Source organism: Juglans regia, chromosome 11, assembly GCF_001411555.2.
Source record: "Juglans regia cultivar Chandler chromosome 11, Walnut 2.0, whole genome shotgun sequence".
In the NCBI taxonomy this organism is placed as follows: Eukaryota; Viridiplantae; Streptophyta; class Magnoliopsida; order Fagales; family Juglandaceae; genus Juglans; species Juglans regia.
This window is the reverse complement of record NC_049911.1, coordinates 12861655-12887167: the sequence shown is the minus strand read 5'-3', so window position 1 is coordinate 12887167 and position 25513 is coordinate 12861655. Positions and strand designations below refer to the sequence as shown.

The 25513-nt window shown below is 38.1% G+C and overlaps 3 protein-coding genes across 10 annotated transcripts; 1 reads left to right on the top strand and 2 right to left on the bottom strand.

Annotated features, from left to right (window-relative positions):
* Window positions 1-15712: 15712 nt before the first annotated feature.
* LOC108995227 (putative nuclease HARBI1) lies at window positions 15713-22347 on the bottom strand. 8 transcript variants are annotated; one of them, XM_018970750.2, is made up of 6 exons: window positions 21094-22347; window positions 20843-21002; window positions 18575-18622; window positions 16779-18305; window positions 16434-16665; window positions 15713-16335 (listed from the first exon to the last, which is right to left on the bottom strand). In XM_018970750.2, exons 4-6 carry the CDS (start codon window positions 17175-17177, stop codon window positions 16040-16042), a joined length of 927 nt encoding a protein of 308 aa, XP_018826295.1. In that variant the 5' UTR covers window positions 17178-18305; window positions 18575-18622; window positions 20843-21002; window positions 21094-22347; the 3' UTR covers window positions 15713-16039. The 8 variants fall into 8 exon arrangements, with proteins under 8 accessions (XP_018826295.1, XP_018826290.1, XP_035538809.1 ...); XM_018970745.2 differs by having other exon boundaries at window positions 21116-22347; XM_035682916.1 differs by having other exon boundaries at window positions 16779-18179; window positions 21116-22347.
* LOC108995209 (beta-galactosidase 1-like) lies at window positions 19655-20835 on the top strand. Its single transcript, XM_035695841.1, has 4 exons — window positions 19655-19726; window positions 19857-20149; window positions 20228-20294; window positions 20404-20835. The coding sequence occupies exons 1-4, from the start codon at window positions 19655-19657 to the stop codon at window positions 20545-20547; spliced, it is 576 nt and encodes a 191-aa protein (XP_035551734.1). The 3' UTR covers window positions 20548-20835.
* A 636-nt stretch (window positions 22348-22983) lies between the features above and the next one.
* Window positions 22984-25092, bottom strand: LOC108995226 (barwin-like). Its single transcript, XM_018970742.2, has 2 exons — window positions 24484-25092; window positions 22984-23248 (listed from the first exon to the last, which is right to left on the bottom strand). The coding sequence occupies exons 1-2, from the start codon at window positions 24886-24888 to the stop codon at window positions 23075-23077; spliced, it is 579 nt and encodes a 192-aa protein (XP_018826287.1). The 5' UTR covers window positions 24889-25092; the 3' UTR covers window positions 22984-23074.
* Window positions 25093-25513: the final 421 nt, after the last annotated feature.

Here is a 25513-nt window from a genome sequence, read left to right as displayed (position 1 = left end):
CCTTGTCAACCATAGTAAAAGGTATCTTATCAATGATGATCATCTCCGCACGAACATCCCTCAACATCTTCTCACTATATTGAGGGATTGATAACTTCTTAATATGCGTGCCATCAGTGGCCGTAGAAGTCTCGTATCTCGATTTCGTCTGATCAGTTGCTACTAGCCCTTTCTGTATCTTTTACCACTGGCAGCCCGTAAGATGTGCTATTAACAGTAACGTGCCTTACTTCTTCGAATGACAACTACATAGTTGCCTACAATAGTGGTATCGAGCCTGCAGGTTCTCACAATCACCGGGAACTTTGATGAAATGTTACCATGTCCACGACCTTTTTTTTCTAGGTCGTGCTGGTAGATCGGTCTCAACATTTATCAACTCCTCCTCCTCATTAAGCATATCAATGTTTTCTAGATCTATTGGGACTCGATTACTTGCACAGGAGGTAGCTACTCTAGATGGGGGTTTGTGGCCTGAAGTACCAGTTGGTGATGCCAACGGCTATGAGTCATTCTCTTGTGGAGAATCATGGTAACAATGAGATGGTGCAGCATCCATAATTTGATAAAATAATCTGAAACAATTAACAAACAACCGTCATTTTAAATGTTATGATAGTTATCTATAAATTGGAAATACATTGAAAAGGATAAAATATGTGTCTAGTCTTGTTTGTGGTTTTAAAAATAAATAAAGTAAAAAAAATGAATGACCACTCGAGCCACAGTTAAGTGAAGGTGTGAGCTCACATATATGTGTGATGTTTGCTCGAGCCACACTTGAGTGAACAATCTGTGTGATGTTGGCTTGAGTATGCTCGAGCTATACTCGAGCGCCCCTCGAGCGAACATCACCTGGAACAAAAAATTCGATCTTTAGAAAGCCTAAATCCCTCAATTCTTAACTTTAACAGCCTAAAAACCGAAATCATTGAAATGACAACAACAAAGAAGTTGAATGAACAACAAATCACACACATTTCACAAAGAGAGTTACAAATCAGATTTCACAAATCAAATTTCACATTTTACAATTACAGGGAGAACAACAGATCTATTGGAAGGGAGGAAGTTAGAAATCATTCTTACAATTACTCTGGTGATGGTAGAGTCGTACACTGTAGCCTCAGATGACGACAAACGGAATTCAGAGCTCAACCGAGTTGTGCAAAACAGCAAAACTGAGGACTCTGTTGTGCGAAACTGAAAGTTAGGGGGGAAGAATGGGGTCCTATGTTTTGGATCCCCTTCCTTCACGGAACGACTTCATTCCACTTCAAGCGGAATGACGTTGTTTATGTACCTCATCAAGAAAAAACAATGTAGGCCAATCGAAACGACGTCGTTCCTCTTGAAATGGAACAATGTTGTTTTGATCATGTGTATTTTTTTTAAAAACAAAAAGTCAGAGTTTGGAGTTCAGAGCCCATGCGGGCTCTGACTCCGACTCTAAACTACGACTACTAGAGTCGAAGGAACTCCAAATCCGACTTTGAATTCCACAAACTCCAACTCTGTCGGAGTGGGAGCCTCATTGGAACTCGGACGGAGGTCGGAATTTTGCCCACCCCTAGCTGTAACGCCTCATCCCTCATGTAAAGTTCTGGAGTTTTCGTGGTGCCAAGGGTCCTAGTCACACAGTCAACACCCATGGATTGTTCAGGTTGGGTGTGCCTCATCTAGATGGAAGTGCACCTATTTGATATGGATATGAAATCGCTATGGAAAAGACATAGGTTTCATTGATAAACTAGACCTTGTAGTAACAGAGGTCTAAAACACAATCTTAGAAATGCTTACTGTCATTCCTCAAAAGTGCTAATATAGAGTTACGTACAACCCAAATAGTATGTTTATCGCCTAACGAGTGACAGACCGAATACAATTGGTCACCCCTCATAAAGTACTAAGTACAATTCAAAATTATTCATGGCTCTTACAACAGAGACAAGCCTCATTGTTTCAAGTTCGGGCACAGTCAGCTCTTCGTCCTCGTGCATCACTTCTAGTTTTAACTCTGCATCAAAGTCCATGGTTTCTAGAATGGAACCATAGGTAGGTTAGGCAACCATAACAAAATCTGCTAATGAGAGATAATGCTCTTGAAGATGCAAGGAACAATTCATGTAAATAGTGAAATCACACACACACACACACACACACACGATTTGACGAGGAATCACCCTCAAAGGCATAGACAGATGGGTCTGTAAAACATGGCAAGGAATCCCCATTTTAGTGAAACACATATATAAGCATGGCGAGGAGTAGGGGTGGGCAACAATTCTGAGCTCCAACCTCCGTCCGTGTTTTGACGATGCTCTTACTCTAGTAGTTGGAGTTAGGAGTCAGAGTTGGAGCCTGCATGCGCTCCAAACTTCAAACTCCGAGTTTTTTAGAAAAAAATACACATGATTAAAACAATTTCGTTCTACTTCAAGAGGAACAACATCGTTTCGCTTGGCCTGCATCATTTTGTCTTGATGAGGTAAGTAAACGATGTTGTTCCGCTTGAAGCGGAACAACGTCGTTTTGTGAAGGAAGGGGGTCCAAAATGCAGGACCCTCCTTTCTTCTCCCCTCACTTTCAGTTTCGCACAACTGAGTCCTCACTTTTGCTATTTTGCACAACTCTGTTGAGCTCCGAACGCCGTCTACGACTCTGCCGTCACCAAAGTAATTGTAAAATTGATTTCTAACTTCCTCCTCCAATAGATTTGTTGTTCTTTCGTGTAATTATAAAATACGAAATGTAATTTGTAACTCCCTTTGTGAAATGTGTTTGATTTGTTGTTCATTCCAACTTCTTTATTGTTTTTATCTTAATGATTTCAGTTTTTAGGCTGTTCAATTTAAAAATTGAGGGATTTAGGTTTTTCAAAAATTGGATTTAGGCTGTTAAATGTGTATGATTTGGCGCTCGAGTATGATTCGAGCAAACGTCACATAGATTGTTTGCTTGAGCATTCGCTCAATTGTGGCTTGAGTGACATCACCCAGATTGTTCGATCGAGCCTTTGCTCGAGTGTGGCTCGAGCGAATGTTCATTTTTTTTAGTTTTATTTATTTTTAAAACCCCAAACACGACTAGACACATATATTTTTTTCCTTTTCAATGTGTTTCCAATTTATAAATAATTATCATAACATTCAAAATGAAGGTTTTTTGTTAATTGTTTCAGATGATTTGCTCAAATTATAGATTCTACATCATCTCATTCTCACCGTGATTCTCCACAAGAGAATGACGCACAGCCGTTGGCGTCACCAACTAGTACTTCAGGCCGCAGACCCCCATCTAGAGTAGCTACCTCCTATGCAAGTAATCGAGTCCCAATAGATCTAGATGATGTTGATATGCTTAATGAGGAGAAGAAGTTGATGAATGTTGAGGCCGATCCACTAGCACAATCTAGTAAAAAACAGTTGTGGGCATTATGTGAGGGCTTGCCCCCAACGGCTCTGCCAGTTTAAGGCTATAGCCAAACAACTTGAGATCCCATCTTCCAGTACGTTGCAACTAGACTTTCCGACTCGATGGAACTCTACATACATCATGTTGGATGTAGCGTAGAAGTACCAAGCAACATTCAAGCAGATGGAGGTTGAGGATAGGGGCATGAGATATGCTTTGCTGGAGTCAGTTGGGGGGAGAAGGGTGCTCAGCGTGCTGGACATAGTTGATTGGGCCAATGTCAGTTATTTTGTTAAATTTTGAATTTATTTTATGACATAACTATGCGGATATCTAGAACAAAATATCCTACAACGAACATGTACTTCGAGGTGCTCTCGAGGCTTTATGACCACTTGTAAGAGAGTAGTGCTGATAGTGTGGGTTTGTTGCATGCAATGACTATGAGAATGAAAATCAAATATAATAAATATTGGGAGATGTAGAGAAGATAAATAGATTATTATTTGTGGTTGCGATCCTTGACCTCTGATATAAGTTGGTGATTGTAGAAGATTGGATTAAGGATGTCCTCAGTGATGAGGGCATTGAAAAGTTTATTAGATCGCTTAAATGTGATATTGATGATTTATATAGCCATTACAATAGCAGTGGTCAGTCTTCAACCGAAGGTGGGAGCTCCTCTCACCTGACCGGCTCGACATCTTCCTCGGATGACACACATGCCCAAAGTTCAAATTTATTGCAGATACGATGGTATCATCAAAACCATGCATCGAGGAATATTAAGTAGTGTGAGTCTAAGGTTCAGCGTTAATTTATGAAAGATGTCGCACCTAGTGATACATTTCAGATATTAACTTGGTGGAATGTGAATTCTGGCAAGTTTCAAATCATTTCCCAAATAGCCAGAGATGTCCTAGCCATTCATATCACTACGGTTGCCTCTGAGTCGGCGTTTAGCACCGGAGATCCTGTCTTGCTTATCGTAGTTCATTGTCTCCATCCACCATCGAGAGCCTCGTTTGCATACAGATTTGGTTAAGTTCAACGTCCATTGGAGTAGATATCGTTGATGTCGAGAGCTATAGGCTTGAATCAAGTAACTTTATGATTTTAAATTATTATTTACATAATTTGAATGTTTTCATTATTTAATATGTAATTTATATGATTTTGTAGACCTAGCTATGAACCCCAGACTAATTGTGGATAACTGAAAGTCTGAGACTGGCGCACCTTGGGATGATTATCATCATGCAAATCTCGTCAGAGTTAAAGGTGGAGGTGAGTTCATAGTATTAGTGTATCACTTGATTGATGGCTTAGAAGTCTATCGTTAAATGACTAAGCAAAGGTAGTGCATCTGATTAATAAAAGTTAAAACTTCATACAGGAAAATTGGAAATCATTATCGAGTCATCGAATCAAATGCATGGACTGTCCAAGACTGATGTAGGATTGCGAGGCATTGTGGTTATTTTATATTTCAATGAAATCTATGACATTATTCAATATTTTGGTGTTGTAAATTTAAATTTATTCAAGTTGTAGATTTAAATTTAAATTTATGATTTATGATTTGTAGTTTTATTTAGTTATTGTATCTAAATTTTAGCTTTTTAACTTATTTTTTACAATTTTTTTATTTTTTTAATTATTTTTTACATTATTAAATCGGGGTTGATATTGGGCCAATCGGAGCCCATTTTCTCAGTAAGTAATTGGGCCTGAAAAAGCCCATTTGTGACTCCGATTGGAGCTCCGAGTTTCGATCAAAGTCGGAGTCGGAGAGGTTTTGACCTCCGACCCCAATCGGAGTCGAAGGTCGAAGGTGGGCATTATGACTCCTTCGGAGTTGGAGCCCAACCCTAGTGAGGAGTCACCCTCCAAGGAGCTACACTCTTACACAACGCATTTTAAAGCATGATAGGTGAGGAATCACTATTAGCGCCAGTAGGTCAAATTCATAAAATCATATTGGTTCCATAGGCCTAATTTCCAACATACAGAGGCTCATCACATAGATATTTATCACACAGACATACGTCGTCTGATGGGCAAACAGGGGATGAGAGCTACTCCACCGTTTGACATTGGGGAAATCCTTTCTAGTCGATCAACATGGTGCAAGCCAACTCACCTAGACCTCAGCACAGGTTGAATCTCACACAGAGATAAGATGTTGCACCAGGGAACATCTACCCGGCCAACCAACTTGAAGACACCAGCACGTGATATGGTGGGGGATTCTACATCCTGACTATCAAGTGAGGCCAACGCGATACCGCCCCACCCCAATCATTCAGGGGGAATCCCTTTACCCGTTTAAAGCTTATGGCGACGTCTTGCAAGAATGGTCCAGGGAACTCCATCCCGTCCCATGATTATTGATGCACAGTACACCTACTCACATAGAGATATGGATATTCACTTCGAGATCACATGTCAGGGAAAAATTGCAAACACATTCAAAGTCTCAAAAAATAGGAGTTGAACATAAGATAAACATAATGATCAAAATATATTTATTCATGTTCAGAAAGGGGAATGTTAAAGAATATGCAAATGCCTCTTACATATAACATTCACCCCTACATTCCCTAGTTCTATCTTAGAAGTTAACCAACCTTACAACATCGGGTTCACTACTTCATTTCGTCACTCCTTCCTTGCCTCCTATGAAGAATTCGGATCCACAAGACTTCAGATGCTTAGGATCTCAAAAGTGAGATTTTTTTCCATGTCCAAATCCCTTGGACGGGACTGTCGGAAATCCTTATGACATATTTCTGACTCTAGGTATGCTTGGATAGGAGTCCTTTAGCCTCATTAGTTGTACTGCAGGATGACAAAGACAGACGGCTAGGGCATGGTCTGCACTTCCTTACAACCTGCCAACTACTCAGTTCTTCCTTGAGTGAGGGTCTTCCATGCAGCGTCAGGCCATACCCCTGTGTTTAGATGATATGACTTCTCAAGGCAAAATCCCTTTAGCAGATCTACTCTGAAAGTGACCCTTAAGGTAGAGTGTGGGCTTTTGCGTATGAAACTACCACTCTTCTATACATATTTTTTGTGTAGTTCCAGAAAGCTCCCATTATCTAGTGTAATGTGTCTTAGACCATTTCTCACCTTATGGGTTAGCTCTTGTCTCATCAAAACCACCAAACTCTTCAACTCCTTCTCGCCTTCATCTATTATGTCTTTCCAGATGGCCTCCCATGTGGCCATGTTGTCACTAGGAAAGCCCATTCTTGTGCTTCATATGTTGGCTATGCTAGTTGGACCACAATCTAGGTTATTGTTGGATTCTCTTGGCACACTGCTCTTCTTGTTCTTCCCAAGAGGTAAAATAAAGAAAACATGCAATGTTGGTCACTAATTTGTTTGTCATTAGATCAGGGCGTAACCGATATGGAAACCTAACGAACCATATCATGATGAGATTAGATTTATGAAGATAAGTCTGAGCAAGATATTCTCGCTAGATTAGCAATATCAATGCTCGAATCGTGCTCCAGAAGGTAATATCCCAAACTAGGTGTTGAGAATCGTATCTACAAGGAAGTCTTGCCATGTTATGTTGCCTCAACCTTATAAATAGCCCACTGGTTACGTACCATTAAGATATAGATTCATTAGCAATTGTTAGAGCATACCTTTTTGCTGACTTAAACATTGGAGGCATCTTCCACTAGGTATCCCAAGTTCTCCTTTCTAGTTGCAGGTCATTAGGACACACTGCAGGTATACTGAAAATTTCATTAATAGGTACCATTTCCTTTATATATATACACTGTATTTATTTTAACGAACCTATAACCCGCACAATGCGCGAACCGTTATTTAAACTAAATTTTATAGATCTAAATAGTTGATTATATATAATCACTACTACAACTACTAATATATATATATATATATAATGAAAAATGCCTAAATAAAAGAGTTCACTTTATCAATAAATATTTCATGGAGAATGCCTATATAGAATGTATATGGAGAATGCCTGATTGCCGATCGACACCTTTTTTCTCATCGGCTTATGTTGCACCAACGCTGTCAGAGATTCAGATACATTAAGTTAATTTTTTCTTCAATATATATTTTATTTAAACAAAATGGAAGAGTGTCAACAATATATTTAACAATTACGTCTAGTACTAATGAATAATTATTTTTACTCATTTTATTTTTCCAAAAATTGTAGTAAATTGGGTAATTTTCAAAAGACTCAAAATGATGGTGAAACTGTAATATGTTTGAAGGATATTTGTCGTTTACGGTTTCTTGTTCTTTTTTGTTTATGAATGAAAATATGATATAAGATAGTAGGAAGTTGTACCTAATGCATTAAGATAGACTTGTAGATATGTGTTACACATGTAAATGTATGTTTTAAGATATATGGTATTGACCACATTGATCCAGACATAAAGGGCACATTGCCTCTGATAAGATTGTTATAGACCATAAATTAATATAATTGATCAAATTACAATTAGTTTACAACGTCTCCATCAAATTGAGCGTACTTTAGAATAATATGAATTATAAAATGGTTATAAAATAATTATAAATATACCATTACTCATCTCTCGACGTGTTGAAAAGCTCTACAGTTTGCTAATGATAATAAAAATAAGAGAAATGATAGTTATAATCGTGAGTGTGCAAATGTCGTGCAATCACTTTGAAAAAAATGAATAAATACGGAACCTACATAAAAAAAATTAATTTTTTAATAGAATACCCTACTCTTTTTTAAAGCAAATGTACGGCACTTACGTGCTCCTTGATTGTATGTAGCATTACTCTAAAAATAAAATGTAAAACATTGGTGTTGTTTGATAGAAGGAAAGCAGAACAGAAGGAAAGCCTGAAAAGAGAAGACCCAAAGACAGAACTCACAACACGCAAACTGAAATGAAAAAACAAAACCCATCAAACCTAAAAATAATAATAATAATAATAATAATAATAATAATAATAACAATTATAATTTTTAAAAAATGTTTAAATAACAAAAGCAATGAACAGGTAAAAAAACCAACAAATGGAAACAAAAAGCCAATCTACTTTGTTCATTCACACCATGTTTGGGGACAATTTCAACAATCTACATGTTTTATTTGAAATAAGGAACCAGGGAACCATTTCGAAAAGACAAAACCCATGATTTCAAAAGACAAAATTGTAGAAGACAAAATTGATTTCTGACTATTTACTGCTTTAATACTTCTCAAGCAAGATTAAAACTCCAATACCATGGAGTTCATTTTATAACATACTACTGTAGAAAGGGCATTGTGAGCCATTAAAGTTAAAAATATCACTGTAAAATACCACAATCTTGGGGCACGATACATAATGCAAAATCATCTTGCCTGTGTAAAAGTTTGTTCTACTTTCATATTTCATTTGAAATCCTCACTCACCAATGGATTAGAAAAAATCATTTAACTTCGCACACCAAGTCCCAGAATAAGTTAACATGAATAAAAGTAAAGTAGTAGATTTTACAATATGTCTAAATTATCACCGTCTATGGATGAAGATTGCCATATATCAATGCATTTGCAAGTAACCAAAATTAACATTCTGGGAAACAATAAATCACTAATCGTTACAACATCTGGAACAAAAATTGGCCCACAACACCTCCACACTCGGAGCACAGTTTAATGCAGAAATATACAGTGGTTTGGCCTTGTGTTCGAAGCAGCATTGATTTGAGAAAGAGCGTGCGGAGAAGAAAGTGAAAGAAAGAAAAGTAATTTTGTTATGTGCAAAAGTTCCAGACCCGTAGTATTTGATGTTTGTTTAAATGGTGCTAATGCTGTGTCGTTTTACTGGGAGTTTAATTGTTTTTATTTTTGTTGACTGAGTCCTTGTAAGTGGGTCGAAAGGCTAGTGGGTAGTTATTGAGTCCTGTAGTCCGTTTGAGTCATTTGTTTTTGTTCCATATTTACTGGGCAATGCCCACGTCGTGTAGTGGTCAGTTATCACCTGGCCTATTTATGTTTGTTGTTATTCAATCAAAAGGCACCGAAGAATTTATTCAATCACAGAGTATCTAAAGGAGGCCTGGTAACCTCAAATTACCATAACAAACCCATCACTTTAATTACATAATTTCCCAGATATAACAGTCGTATTCAGAGCCAAGTTTTGCGACAATGGCTGAGGGTACTAGGCATGCGCAGATGACTGAAGCTTTGGCAGCATTGAAAGGAGAGAACACCCACCTGCGTGAAGAACAGGAGCGACAGAAGGAGATGTTAGCCACAGTACTTAAACAGATTAATAATTTGGCGTCTAGCTATGAGGCTTTAGCACATCACAATTCTGGGGAAGGTTCTTCCAACTCTAAGGTCAGTAACAATCCTTTATTTGAGGGAAATGGGGAATTCAAGCTAGGTCCTTAAGGTTGGATTTTCCTCAGTTTGATGGTACTGATCCGGATGAATGGATTCAAAAGGCACAACAATTTTTTGAGTATTACAAAACACCCGATGACCAAAGGCTTCAAATAGCCTTTTTCCATATGGAAGGAAATGCCCTATCATGGTATAGTTGGTTATAGGAGTCCAGTCCAGCCCTGTCTTGGGATGAGTTTATTACAGCCTTAGAAGTGAGATTTGGACCCTCAGCCTATGAGGATCCTGTAGGGGAATTTACTAAACTAAGACAAACTGAGACTGTAGAAGCATATCAGACACAATTTGAAATACTATCTAATAAAATAGCTGGATTATCTGAAGAGTTTCGAATTAGTACGTTTCTCAGTGGCCTTAGAGATGATTTAAGAATCACTGTCACCATGTTTAAGCCATCTACACTCTTAGCAGCCTTCAGTTTGGCTAGGTTACAGGAGGAAGAAGTGCTTAGACGTGTAAGGTTAAATCCAAACAAATTCCAAAACTACCAAAACAACCAGCCTAGATTGCCTGCAGTAGCCCCTATTTTGAGACTTCCAGCCCCTCCAAATAGACCCAACCTGAGACCTCAAACCTTTAATAACCCCAGAAAAATCAATTTTCCCATCAAAAGAGTCTCTCCTACCCTAATGCAAGAAAGGAAGGAAAAAGGTCTATGTAGATTTTGTGATGAGAAGTACCATCTTGGACATAAATGTACCAAACCCAAGATTTACCTTTTAGAAGGAATGGAGGGAGAGGTAGAGGAACCCAAGGAACCAGAAAATGAGGAAGGTACTTTGGCTGTGATAGAAACTAACAATGAGGAAGTGGGTGAGTTATTAGAAATCACCCTGCATGCTATTGCTGGATCTTTAGCCCCTAAAACTATGAGATTGTTTGCAGAACTTAATCACCACTGAGTATTGGTCTTGATTGACACAGGTAATACTCATAGTTTTATAGATCCAAATGTAGCAAGGAAGGCAAATCTGTCAAGGGAAGAGAGCCACTTAACAGTTCAAGTGGCTAATGGCACCACTCTTCCTTGCCTTGGTTACTGTAAGGCGGTTTCTTTGAAGCTACAGGATTACACATGTAAGGTAATTTATATGTGTTGACTCTTAGGGGTTGTGACTTAGTTTTGGGTGTTGATTGGCTAAGAGGATTGAGATCAGTTTTATGGAATTTTTCTGATCTAACTATGCGATTCCAGTGTGATGAAAAGGCTGTAGATCTGCAAGGAATCAAGAGACCAGCAATAAATGTGACTGAGGAAGACAACATGGGCGACCTCAAGAAGGGAACATCAAAAGGAATATGGCTGCAGATTATGGAAGGAAATGCTGCAAGTCTCACTCCTAGCATCCCGGGAGCAGTACAGAAACTTCTAGACAGATTCAAAGGGGTATTTGCTGAACCAAAAAGGCTGCCACCTCCCAGGATTTCTGATCATAAAATTAAATTGTAGGAGGGTTGTAAACCCACATGTGTAAGACCTTACAGGTACCTGTATTACCAAAAGGAGGAGATAAAGAAACTAGTAGCTGATCTGATCAAGAATGGCAACATACGGAGTAGCCAAAGTCCATATTCTTCACTCGTGTTACTAGTAAGGAATGCTGATGGAAGTTGCAGGATGTGTGTAGACTACCGTGCTCTCAATAAAGATACCATCAAAGATAAGTATCCTATTCCTAACATTGATGAGTTACTTGATGAATTAGGAGGCGCTGAAATTTTTTCAAAGTTGGATTTAAGGTCAGGATATCATCAGATAAGAATGCACCCTGATGACATCCCTAAAACTGCCTTTCGCACACATGAGGGTCATTATGAGTTTTTAGTTATGCCTTTTGGGCTTACTAATGCTCCATCGACTTTTCAAGGGGTGATGAATGAAATGTTTAGGCCTTATTTGAGGAAGTTCGTGTTGGTATTCTTTGACGATATTTTAATATACATCAAGTCAATGCAGGACCATATAGAACATCTCACACAGGTTTTGGAGGTACTCGAAGCAAAAAAAAATTTTGCCAAGCTGTCCAAGTGTGTTTTTTGTAGCAAGGAAGTCAATTATTTAGGGCATCTTATTTCTAAGGAAGGGGTCAAAGCTGATCCCCAAAAACTGGTAGAATGGCCAACTCCTAAAACTCTCAAAACTTTAAGAGGTTTTTTAGGACTAACGAGGTACTACAGGAAATTTATCAAAGGATATGGAGCAATCGCAGCCCCTCTTACCTGTCTTCTAAAGAAAAATGCTTTTTCATGGAATGATAAGGCACAAGCAGCATTTGAAGAATTGAAAGAAGCTATGGTAAGTCCTCCTGTACTCAGATTACCTAATTTTACTAAAATGTTTATGGTGGAATGTGATGCTTCAGAAGAAGCATTGGGAGCAATGTTGATGCAAGAAGGGCAACCCCTAGCCTATTTCAGTCAGGCTTTAAAAGGGAGGAATTTGACTTTATCCACCTGTGAGAAGGAACTACTAGCCTTGGTGGTGGCAGTGAGGAAATGGAGGCACTACCTATTGGGATAGTCCTTCAAAGTACGTACTGACCAGCAAGCACTCAAATATTTGCTAGAACAAAGGGTGTGAACTCCCTCACAACAGAAGTGGATCTCGAAACTGCTGGGTTATGACTTTACAATCGAGTATAAGTGTGGAAAAAATAATGCAGTGGCTGATGCACTCTCCAGGGTACATTACCCCGAGAGCACAAATCCATCCTCCACAGCAATGTCCAACCAGAAATCCAAACAGCACCAAATCCAGATCCAAGCAATCAGCATAGTCCAAGCACAGTGGATACAAGAGTTAAAGAAAGCTTACCAACAGGGCCCCATGTTGCAGCAGTTGATTAGCCACTACCATCATGGAGACCTGGACCAATCTCGTTACCAACTCAGGAATGAGCTACTCTTTTACAAGGGTAGACTACATCTTGGGTCATTGGTGCCATTCCAGCAGCAGATCCTGCATCAATTCCACAGCAATCCATTAAGGGGCCACACGGGAGTACAAAAAACACAAGCAAGAATCAAAAAGGAGTTTTACTAGCCTGGCCTAAGGAATGATGTTCAGATACACATCAAAGAGTGTGATGTATGCCAAAGGAGCAAAGTTGAAGCCCTCCTCCCATCCGGGTTGCTCCAGCCTTTGCCCATTCCTGCCAAGAACTGGGAAGACATAAGCATGGACTTTATTGAAGGATTACCTCCTTCAGGAGGCAAAACAATAATCTTTGTGGTGGTGGACAGGTTAAGTAAATATTCTCACTTTATGCACATTACTCACCCATACACAGCCTTAACCGTGGCCAGGGTGTTCATGGACAATGTTTTTAAGTTACATGGTTTACCACTAACCATAGTAAGTGATCAAGATTCGGTATTCACTAGCAATTTTTGGAGAGAAATGTTCAGGTTATGTGGAACAGATTTGTTACTCAGTACAGCCTATCATCCTCAAACGGATGGACAAACAGAATCCATGAACAAAGTGCTCGAGTTTTACCTCAGGTACTTCTCAAGTGACAGACCAAAAGACTGGGTTAAGTGGTTACCTTTAGCTGAGTATTCTTGCAATACCTCAATTCATACATCAACAAAGGTATCCCCTTTTGAAGTTGTCTATGGTTAGTCTCCTCCCCGAATGTTACCATACGAGTCAAGAGCTACCAAAGTTCAAGCAATTGATGAAGAACTACGAAGCCGTGAGTTTATAGCCAAGCTCATCAAGGAAAACCTGCAGGAAGCACATGCTTAAATGAAATATTTTGCTGATAAGAAAAGAAGGAGCCAAGAGTTTAAAATCGGCAATTTTGTTTACCTCAGGTTTAGTCCGTACCGGCAAATGACAGTCTCGATGCGAAGGAACTTGAAGATCGCACCGAGGTATTACGGGCCGTTTAAAGTAGTTCGAAATGTGGGTCAAGTGGCATATGAACTAGATCTACCTCCAGAAGCCAAGATCTACCCCGTATTTCATATTTCATGCCTTAAAAGAAAGTTAGGAGAAGGAAGACAAGTATGTGCAAACTTACCAAGTATCACTCACGAAGGATCCATGGAAACCCGAGCCTGAGAAGATCTTGCAAAGGAGACTTAAAAGGAAGGGAAATAGGGCAGGAGTCGAAGTCTTGGTGCAGTGGAATGGTGCTGGCGAGGAAGATGCTACTTGGGAAGACTTAGAAACCCTAAGGAGGCGCTACCTTAACCTTGAGGACAAGGTTTTCTAACAAGGGGCATCTGTTATGTGCAAAAGTTCCAGACCCGTAGTATTTGATGTTTGTCTAAATGGTGCTAATGCTGTGTCGTTTTACTGGGAGTTTAATTGTTTTATTGTTTTTATTTTCATTGACTGAGTCCTTGTAAGTGGGTCGAAAGGCTAGTGGGTAGTTATTGAGTCCCTGTAGTCCGTTTGAGTCATTTGTTTTTGTTCCGTATTTACTGGGCAATGCCCACGTCGTGTAGTGGTCAGTTATCACCTAGCCTATTTATGTTTGTTGTTATTCAATCAAAAGGCACTGAAGAATTTATTCAATCACAGAGTATCTAAAGGAGGCCTGGTAACCTCGAATTACCATAACAAACCCGTCACTTTAATTACATAATTTCCCAGATGTAACAAATTTTCCAAGATATATATGGTTTGAACCTTTTTTTTTTTTCCTCAATTGGTGTCGTGAAATATGGTTATTCTTTCAATCAGTTATTTTATCATGCATTTGGGTTACCTGGTTAACCGATTGGAAGACGTTGTTTGGATGTTAACCCAAGTTCACTGGAAATCATTTTCGAAAATGAAAAACCTGATAAGCTGAACCGGACAAAAAGGTCCTCCGACCCAATTAGATCCCACACGATCCAACTCTTACCAAATTCAACTCCACCAAGCAAAAAAATCTTCCCATATTTTCTACTCCAATCCAGGAACCTCCAAGTAAACACCGATCAATCACCAATCGACTACTCGACACACTTAAAAAGAAAAATAAAACAATATAAAATTAACACAGAATGACTGAAAGATTTAGAACTCAGAACTTATATTGGAAAGGAAAAAAAAAAAGGCACGCATTTTGAAGAGAAAAATATTACCACCCACGACCCAGATGGAAAGTTTGAGGTTGCATTTGAATGTTGAGATGAGTTGAAGTGAGTTGAGTTTTTTATGAATAGTAGTGAGTTGAGATTGTTGAATGAGTTTGGTGGGGTCTACTTAAAATGAGTTTAAAATGTGCTTGGATGTTATGAGCTTAGATATATTTATAAAAAATTGTAAAAGAAGTGAGTCCTACGATTATTTTATTCTGTTCACGTTATGGTAATAAAAACGGAAATGATTCTGTGATCTGGCGCCAATGCAGCACTGGGAAAAAAATATCTGAAATTCGAAACTGTTGAGAGGCGCGCCAAATCACACGGATTTTATGGAAATAAGTTGATGTTCATACACGTATTCACTATTTACAAGTCCGTACAATTTGTTGTTGTTATCTGTCATATTACTTTTTCTTTAATTTTTTTATCCGTTCCCTTTATTTTTTATATGACCATTTCACTATTTTCATCACTTTTCATTATTTCTATTATTTCTTATTTATGATTTGAGTAAAATTAGCAGTACCAAGTACCATTATATATCTTTCCTAAAGTTTTTATTTGATTGTATAAAATATTTCTTGACTTCGTTATTTTGTTATTTTTAATTTTTTAAAAATAACAAAAATAATAAAGAATATCACTTTATTATTTAAATGAGTCAATGCATGTAAAAACAGAATTTCCACTACATTTTGTATGTAAATTCCTTCTTGAAATGTAAAAAAAAAAAAAAAAAAAAAATTTACTGAATTAGTGGGGAAAAATACTACCAGGAGCATAACACATTTTATTCAATAATTTATTTACATATTAAACATCGATATATGTAAATAAAGGGTCTCGAATTGACAATCTATTGTTTCATACTGACATAACAAAAAAGATTGCAACACCATACTAGCAATTAGGTGTTGCCTTGTTGACCATAACTATGCTCCCACATAGGTAATGCAATAGCATCTCTTCTTGCGGCCATTGCTTGTGCTGATGCAGTCGACATATCAGGTACATGAGGATCTTCATTGGTGTTCTGATCCGCATCCATTCCTGGATAATCATCTAGATTGCTATATACTAGAAAATCCCGATCATTAGGTGTAACCCTGCAGATGAAAGTTATGGATCGTACAACATGCAATAATAAGATATCGTTGCCGAGTTGGAAGGTATGGGGGCATTAAATTTAAAATTCGAAAACGCTTCTTCAACACGCCAAATGTTCGTTCAATGACATTCTGGAGGGGTGAATGCCGATAATTAAACAGATCTTTATATCCTTGGAAGGTACGAGAGCCTCTTCGTTCAGATCTATGGTACCTTACCCTCGGATACGGTGGCATAAATCCTTCAGTATAGGGAAATGCCGAATCTACTAGATAATAATAACCTGAAATTTATAATAAAAAATTAATCATTTATAATGTTTGAAGAATCCAAATTCTCACAAACTTTCAACATACAAATAAAATAATGTGTAAAAATTACCCTCTTCAGGCCATGGCAAATGGTTCCCCGGACGCCTCAACGCATCAATTAAAACATGAGCATCATGGGTTGTACCCTTCCACCCGGCATATACGAATGTGAATTTCATATCGAAATAACAGACACACAAGACATTCTGGGTAATCCTGTGATACCGATTTAAATATGCATTTGCTACGGAAGCCGGTGCAGCTGCATCGATCAGGACCCCATCCATTACACCATGACATTTCTGCAAATTTCGTTTTAAATTCTCATAAATTCCAAAATATCGTATTGCAAACAGTTTTTGACATATGTAGAATTTTAAGCGAGAAAGTAGATCATGTAATGGCAAATATTTACCTCGAATAATGGATAATATCTTGGATTTCCTTCAACAAAAGGCATCACCCCAGTTGTCTGGCTCGGTTTAATCACACGGCGCGATAGACGACATAATGCACGCATTACGTGGTACACATTTCGATTTCTAGTTTCAACTGAATGTTGAAACAAGTTAGCTGCATTCCTTTGAACGACACCATGCCTGACAGTGTAGCAAAACATTCCTAAGGCTTCCTCAACCGTGACCTCTCGTGACGAATCACGCAAGCTTGCATCTCTACGTAAACGATCACATAAGGCCCGAAATGCATATACCTCCATTCGGAACATCTTATAACAGGTGTCAGGATGTCCATTTAGTACTGCGATGATGTACTGATAACCACGCAAGCCAATGTTATGTTGTGGCCTGGGCATACAACGTGGGGCATGGGATTGCTACTCCTCCATCAACATGCTCAAAAGAAGAACCGCTTCTTCTGTACCATCGTTACGGCTAGACCATGCGTACCATTCCGCCCATGTATCAAAATCAAATGTACTTGACGCGTTACTACTAGAGCCCTCTTCACTCGTGTCATTCTCCTCAGTATTGTCGTCATCATTCCACGCATCGCTATCATTATCCATGTTTTCCTTTGAAAAAACGATGTTCACACAAACATTAAACATTACATATTGCATATGAATTTGTCATCCAAAGAATAAATGAATTCATATAGAGCAGAAACTTAGCAAAGAAAAATTTTTTAAAACCAAATACCAAGTTTGAACTTAAATTAGCCAACACGAAATAAGATTGTTAGAAATCATTCACCATCTAATAAAGTTAAACATAAAAATAAAGTCTCATATAGTTTAGAAAAACATAGCAAGGCCGGAGTGGGTATGGTCAGCCTAGTGACCAAACCCAATCTATTCTCATCGATGGGGTCATGTTCTGGAAGACAGTTAGGACATTAGGATCCATAAATGCTTTTACTGCACGAAGATGAACGTCCGGCAGTAGGGGAGGGGTGATATTCTGCAAAAACTTCATATACTGTGCTACACTGGTAAAGCCTACATCTGACCCAGTATTCAAACCCTCGCCTTTACTGCGCTTGGAGCTGCAAAGTTCAAACATCTTTGCATCCAAATCTGCCCGTTGTTTAGAAGTGGTGGTAAGTGTCTGTATGGCAGCACTAAGCTCTGGTGAGAATGATGGTCCGGCTGCGTCCCGACGTCACCTACGAGGAGGCATTCGCTGTGAGACCCCTCCTTGTGTCGATGGAGTCATGGAAATGTCATCCAAATCAATGGTGGAGTCTAATCCAATGCCACTACCCAACACGGGACCTCGGGCCCTCAATTCCTCCTCCAATTGCTGCTCCTCCTCTCTAGAAGGGGGTTCCTGCGTTGAAGCATAATGCAAGACCCCTGTTGCGACAACCAAAAATATTTACCCTCCAATGTTTATTGGTACAAAATATCAACAAACATCTCCTCCAACCCATCAGACCACAGTTCACGATCACGTACAACCTCTACGTCATCCATGGTACACTGCTAATGGCGAATAATGACAATACAAAAAATAATGACAATGCAAACAATAGACAATGCACTTAAATCCATATTATTACGTATTGTTATGCATCATAAACATGGTACATGCATCAAATCCAAAAGTAGTAAATTTCACTATATTAAATGCAATGCAACGTTATTTTTGTTTTATAAGGCAAATGCATGTAATATATCATACAAGGAATCGAGGCCTATATACGAGTAAGATAAATATCAAAGTATTTGTATTGAAAATGTTTTAATACCTTGTACGAGGAGCTGCGGGATGAGCGTAGAAAGTAGGGCTGCAAGTCCTACATAGCAATTAGAATCAAATCCGCACAAAAAAAAAAAATTCGTTGCAGTCATGGGTTTTTAAGGGATTTTGAGTAAACTGTAGAAGCTAATATATGTCTGAACAGGTGGCTAAAAATATGGCAATATGAATGATGTGAATAGTTGCATCCAATAAATAACATGTGTACATTTATATATACATTTGGATCAATCCGCAACTGGGCGACCTGCATATATACATAAACATATATACATATATATATATATATATATATATATATATGTACGTGAGGATATTAATGTTTGTGAATTCATGTGTACATTTGGATCAATCCGCAACTGGGCGACCTGCATATATACATATACATATATATATATATATCTATATATATACAACATGCTTAGAAATGAAAATCATGTTTTTACCAATTAACTCTTGAAACTTAAAAACCCTTTCTATTATCAGGTATTAATTGTTAATTAGTTAAACAAGTTTTATTTGATTGTATTATTTTAGTTGGAAATGAACTGATCAGGAGTTATGTTTATCACTTTTGGGAATATATATATATATATATATATATATATATATGAGTATTGATTTTGATATCATGCATTGATCTATATCATGAAGTGTTGTGTGTTTAATTTGCTTTGTTCATTAAACAGAATAGTTTAGATACTTTGATGGAAAAGAATGAGATATCATCCTTCTAACCTGTCTAAAGGATTATAAAATGAAGTCATCATGATATGACTATGAACTAGCAATATGAAAAAATGACATCAGCTCATGAACATGCATGTTGCAGTTTATTTACATAATTAAACTAGAATGAAGGGAATTAACAGGTATATATATATATATAGTACTGCCCACAGAACTAAAGCATGCATCCACCCATTGACAAACCAGACAGTAACATGTCGGGGTTTATAAATGGAGCTACTACTCCACACAACAACTCAAAAGTTAGCTTGCTTTCCCATCTTGTAATTAATTCACAACAACTCAAAAGCTAGTCATTGTTTTCATATCCCTTCCAACTATGGCAGCAGTTCTGCAAACCTTAACAAAGAAAAAGGACGAATGGGACAGTGCAGCAATGCTCATGATGACAGTGCAGCAACCCCATTACATCGACCAAAGAAAATTGCAGCCCAAAGAAAAAGCGGCCAGAAAGCACCTTCATTTTTGCTAAGTTGTAAACCAGTTGATCGCACCTTCATTAGTGTGAAGGTCAGTAGCAGTATCAGAAGGCAAAGGAAGGGGGGTTGGATGTGATACAGACTTACGTTTTCTGGAATGGGCATGAGCCTTCACCCGGCCAAGTACTGTATAGTAGTGGCATTCTGCTCTTTTCTGCGCTTTCAGTTCTATGTGCATTTGTATGTTTTAATTATTTTACTGACAGTTCTTATTTGTTGCAGTACTTCTTTGAGGGGAACTATGATCTGGTTAAGTTTGTCAAGTTGGTGAAGCAAGCCGGCCTTTATGTTCATCTAAGGATCGGTCCTTATGTTTGTGCTGAGTTGAACTTTGGGTAATACTAAATTATCACGATTTACTCTAAAATACTGAAAATTAAGCAGAATTTTTATTGTTTGTATTATTTTTTCAGGGGATTCCCCGTTTGGCTGAAGTACATTCCAGGTATCAATTTCAGAACAGACAATGGGCCCTTAAAGGTGAGAAACTTTTGAATACTACATCTGAAATTCCTTCATGGATCTCATTTATTTCTATTGTTGTGATATTTTCTTTACTGAACCTGATTTTTTATCTGCTTTAATGAAGGTTCAAATGCATAAATTCACAGAGAAGATTGTCAAAATGATGAAAGCTGAAAGGTTGTATGAGTCTCAAGGTGGTCCAATTATTCTATCCAAGGTTCGCATGGCTCCACGGCTCCACGGCTCCACATTCTATTCTTTCCTTTGACCCAACGAAATGCAACGTTTTTTCCTAATTGAATCCAAGTCAGACTTTCTAACTTTTATTTTCTCATATTATGAAGTATTAAACTAGGAGAAATATCTTTCTCTGCAAATGTTTGTTACAGATTGAAAATGAATATGGACTTATGGAGCCATTTGTTTCTAATCTCTCTCTCATTCAGTAGTGCCAATTAGAATCCAATCATAGTTATTTAAAATTGCAGCCCAGACGTTTGAGTAAATTCTTATGACATGCATATACGCCAAATGCTTAAAATAAAGTTCAGATAGTTGCTTACCCGGTAAGAGCGCGTCTTCGGAGCCGTGATTACTAATCTCTTGATGGCTCGCCTTCGGTTGCGAAGCTTGACCGTGGAGGTGCTTTGCTTCCGTAGTAAAATCGTGGTGGTTTTAGTTGAGCTCGGTACAGGCATTATATAGGAATATAACACAAAGGAGCTGCTCACACGGGTTTACAGTAGTAGCTATCAGTTGATTGGAAAGAAAGTTGAGAGCAGAGATCAGTTTGTAAGAAGGAATCAAGTCGTACTCAGATGCATTATGTTTATTACCACGCCGAAAGGATGTTCGCTAGGGGGCTGCAGTGAGCTCAGACGGGAAGGACAAGCCCAAAGGTCCTTCGCCACTGTTGGAGCACGAGGGCTGCAAAGGACTGTGGATTTGACGGTGGGAACCTCTTCCGTTCAAATAGGGGCTGCACACATCTAACATCCAACCCCTCGACTATGGGGGACGATGGTGGGATTCGATTGCCGCTACTTCCGTGATCTGCCTTCTTGCAATTCCATCTAGGCTTCACAACAGCACGCGATCAAGATGTTCACTATGGAGGAATCCGCTCGGTTTTGAATGAAATGGGAGTTTTGGAAATGTTGGGGAAGAAGGACGGGAAAGAGAGAGGGAGACAGTTTAGAGGAGTTATTATAACGGAATCGAAAAAAAAAAGTAAGTTGAATTCAAGAATCTCTGCTGAAAGTGGAGATGTGTCACGGCTACAACAGTTTAAAAATGAGTTTACGAATTTAAACTCGGCTTCACATGTGTTTGGATGACAGACGAAGTTTAAATTTGAATAGAGCTGAGATGCTTTCAGCATCCAAACGAACCCTGAGAGAATCTAAGATCTGAGATGAGGCAGAAGAAAGAAATTAGTAATTACTCACAGAACTTCGGATTGAAGTTTCTGTCATGGAGCCAAGGTGAAATCCCTCATTCGATATTTTCTTTAGAGGGCGAGAGAGTACGAGAGAGGGACCCGTGGAGGGTCGCTCGGCGCGATGCATGGAGGCCAGGTGACACAGAATGCCGAGGTCGTGTTGCGACGCCATGCACTTCAAATGGCAGATCGTCGCGCCTTATAAACCCTAGTACTCCATTCTTCTACTTCCCATCAAAACCCCATCGAGAGTTCTTCGATTTCTTTTACCCAGGTTCAACCAAATCTGTTTGTTCTGCTTTCCTCTATTTTATTTCTGCTGATCATCTCCGCTGCGAAATTTGGGTTTTCTCTTCTAATTGCGTTGGCCGTTGGCTGAAAGGGAAGAATTTTCTTTATCGTTAAAGATTTTGATTTTCCTTCAACACTTACCATTGTTGATGGTTTTCTTATGATATCGTTTATGGATGGAAAAAATTAATTTCAGATGGTAATGATAAAGGTTTGTGTTTCTTGTTTTCCTTCAATAGTTACCGTGGGTGATGGTTTTCTTATGATATTGTTTGCCGATGAAGAAAAGTGCTTTCAAAAGGTATCAGTAACTCTTTTTTGCTTCTTGCTTATCCGTCCTAATGCTATGGAGAAAGTGACAGTTTCATAATTGTTCGGATTTATATTATGTTGTTGGGTTGCGTCTTTTGATGGTTCGTTTCAGAACTTGCATTTTTGAAAGGATGTGATCTTCTTCATGTTAGTTTTTTCTTGATGCATCGTCCATCATCTTCGTTGCCAAATCCGGATTTGATCGGTATTTGGTTCCAAGAGATCACAATGACTGGTGAAAGGGTTTAATACCAAAAAATTGAAAGTCAGTATTTGGTTCCAGGTATTCACCGCTTGACGTTTGGTTCTTCAATTCCTTTTGCACCGCCGGACATTTTTAATTTTTAGCGATTGCGTGAATTGGCATCTTTAGCGCATTTCCTAAGACCTTAGTGTAACTCGATGTTGAGAAAAGACAGAGAGAACCATTTTTAGAACCTTTTTTTTATAATTATGTTCTAAATTGAGGATATTTTTATAAAATAATGATATTTTTATCTCTATTTTATAAAAATGTCCTCCGTTTAATTCAGAATTTAAAAAATAAAAACAAAAAATGGTGTGTTTATTATTTGACCCCCTTGAAATGAGCTTCGTTTTCCTTCTCTCAAATCGAAGTTGTAATACACTTATATGATGTACCATTTTTCTTCTTATATATAGTTATTGAATTCGAACTTCATTTATTTATTGTCAGAACTAGTAATCTGACTATGTTTTTACAATCGTGGGAATGTAAAATAGAACTGCTTTAATCACCGCAGTTCACAAACTGGTAGCTCACGATAAGGTGGCCCCGGGCATATCCGTTTCCATCAGTGTCTAGTTTTTGAAACACTCCTGCATGATCCAAATCCAGACCTCCATTGCTGCATTGATCCACAATTCTCACTGTTGCCTGAGCTCCTGTTCCGCTGTTTGTGACCTGCATTAAAATAAATGCCATCACTTTTAACCATGCATGTATCCCCCAGCCCACTTGTGGGGAAAACCATTTTGGAAATTAGGTCAATCTAATTAATTAAAAACATCTCTAACAGCGTGTGGCCTCTATAGATGGCTCAATATAATAGGGATCTAAAGCAAAAAGTCTAAATGCTATCTTTTAATTGTTTGACGATCGCAATACATACTCTGTTCATCCTGTGTTATCTTACAAAGCAATTAAAGTTTTAGCTATACATATATTAATTAGACCACTAACTTTCAGGATCAGCTAGCTATTATTTCTTTAGCCTTCAAGTGCTATTTCTGAGGAGAATTTATATTTTGGAGACCTTTCCATGCAATCTTTTTCAGGGAACCCCGTTTATTAGGGGTAATTTTCAATATTTGCGGCCTAGAGTCTAAGCAAGGACAAAGTCAAGTATATCTCATCTCGTTATTATAATATTTTTAAATTTTTATATAAAATATAATAAATAATTTAATTTTTTTAAATTCTAAAACAATAATAATATTAAAAAATAACATTCTAATAATATTTTATTTAATTCATTTAAAATAATTTTATTTCATTTTATCTCATCATCTAGACAAGCCGGCTTAAAAGTCTGAACTATAAAAGGTTTCTACTTTATATCTCCAATTATCATCTATATTTTTATTCTGTACCCTCTCTCTAATATCTGAATTTTACGATAAAACAAGAAATTGTTCATCTCACATAATTTTTACAGTCAGATTGATCGAGAGTGAAAGTTTAATTATATTGGTAATTTAATTAGTATTAGTGGGCAAATTGAAATGTTTGACAATTTAAGCTGCAAAAAAGCATGTGGAAGTTTATGGGAGAAAAATCCACTTTGCCGATATTTATTTTCTATCCAAATCCGAAATCGGTGGTGACCTTTATGCTTTTAATAAACCGAATTTTGTTTCTGGGTGCGTTTCGTCCGGCAGCATCAGTTTTACTGTGTAAATATATTCATTCTACTTGGAATTATACTAAGCTGCTGCTTTTAAATGACTGCCACAAAAATATATATATATTATCCACAAAAATGTACCACAAAAGTACGTCCTAGTTTACTTTAATGAAGCTGATGCATGCTAATTAATACTGATGCAAATAAATAAATAAATAAAAACTACTTTAAAAGGTGATTTTGTTGAATAAATACTTCAAAGTCACTTCAAAAAAACAAAAATTTTACTTACCCTTAGGCACTTGCCACAAGCTGCTTGCCCACGAGGCCCGACCGGTCCACAAAAGGCCGTCCAACCATATTTGCTGCGCCATGCCAACGGCTTGTTGGCATCCCATGTCGAGCAATATGCACTTACAGCATTCAAGTTCCAACCATTCTGCTCTGGGTTGTAGAAATGGTACGTTGCTCTCACATTCGAGGCGCTCTCCCCACCGCTGCTGCTTGATTGACAATTGCTCTGACAGCCTTTAGAAGGGGAGCAATAGTCATCAGTAGTGCCACAGTAACCATACTGGCTACAGCAAAGGTTGTTGGAACATGTTTTGCCGCCGGCTTGCCTCCCACACTGTTGGGCAGTGGTGGCAGCAGCGAACAGGCAGAGAGAGAGCACCAACCATACACAAAGCCTTTCCATTGTGTTGCTTAATTTCTGAGTTGCATACTACGGCTCGAGGGTGCTTGAATTTATAGCGAAGATCGAACTAAGATGTAGACCACGTGATTAAACATCCTTATCGGGATGAGAAAGTACTGTGACGTCAAAACAGTGTGTTGGTGCAACGCCTTGAATTCTTAGCTTGACCGGAATGAGTTGGGATTTTATCCAAAAGGTGGAGAATGATTTCACCATTCTGGCTTGATTGGTGCAATTATATGAGAGAGAGAGAGAGAGAGAGAGAGGGTGTAATACACGGTCAAGATAGGCAACCGGGTTGCGTCTTCATCCGGTAAGCTTCTGGTCATAAATGGAGGCATATGCTTTATGGATCTATGGAGTTGCCCCAACATTCCTTTAGAGAAACTCTAAACAGAGAGTTGCGAATTTTCCATGTAATTTCGGCAGCCGACTGAAGGACTCGTATGTAGTATGTAGTCTTTTTTAAGTACTCGTTTGGAGGGTGAGAAGATATAAGAATTTTGTGAATAATAATAAAATTATAACAATCCGTATTTTAACGTATTTTTAATTAAAAGATTATTTGTTATTAATTTAAAAATTTATTCTCTTATTTTAAAATTAGTTAGATTTTTAGTGGGTT

Bases quoted from the DNA above. Each gene is read 5' to 3' on its own strand.
- LOC108995227 (XM_018970750.2), bottom strand. From the start codon at position 17,177: ATGCCCAGGCCACAACATAACATTGGCTTGCGTGGTTATCAGTACATC. The intron at 16,666-16,778 runs GTAAATATTTGC...CGAAATTTGCAG, and splicing joins GATATTATCCATTATTCGAG to AAATGTCATGGTGTAATGGA. The intron at 16,336-16,433 runs GTAATTTTTACA...TATAAATTTCAG, and splicing joins TTTGCCATGGCCTGAAGAGG to GTTATTATTATCTAGTAGAT.
- LOC108995209 (XM_035695841.1), top strand. From the start codon at position 19,655: ATGGCAGCAGTTCTGCAAACCTTAACAAAGAAAAAGGACGAATGGGAC. The intron at 19,727-19,856 runs GTGCAGCAACCC...GGTCAGTAGCAG, and splicing joins CAGCAATGCTCATGATGACA to TATCAGAAGGCAAAGGAAGG. The intron at 20,295-20,403 runs GTGAGAAACTTT...GCTTTAATGAAG, and splicing joins CAGACAATGGGCCCTTAAAG to GTTCAAATGCATAAATTCAC.
- LOC108995226 (XM_018970742.2), bottom strand. From the start codon at position 24,888: ATGGAAAGGCTTTGTGTATGGTTGGTGCTCTCTCTCTGCCTGTTCGCT. The intron at 23,249-24,483 runs GTAAGTAAAATT...ATTTTAATGCAG, and splicing joins CTTGTGGCAAGTGCCTAAGG to GTCACAAACAGCGGAACAGG.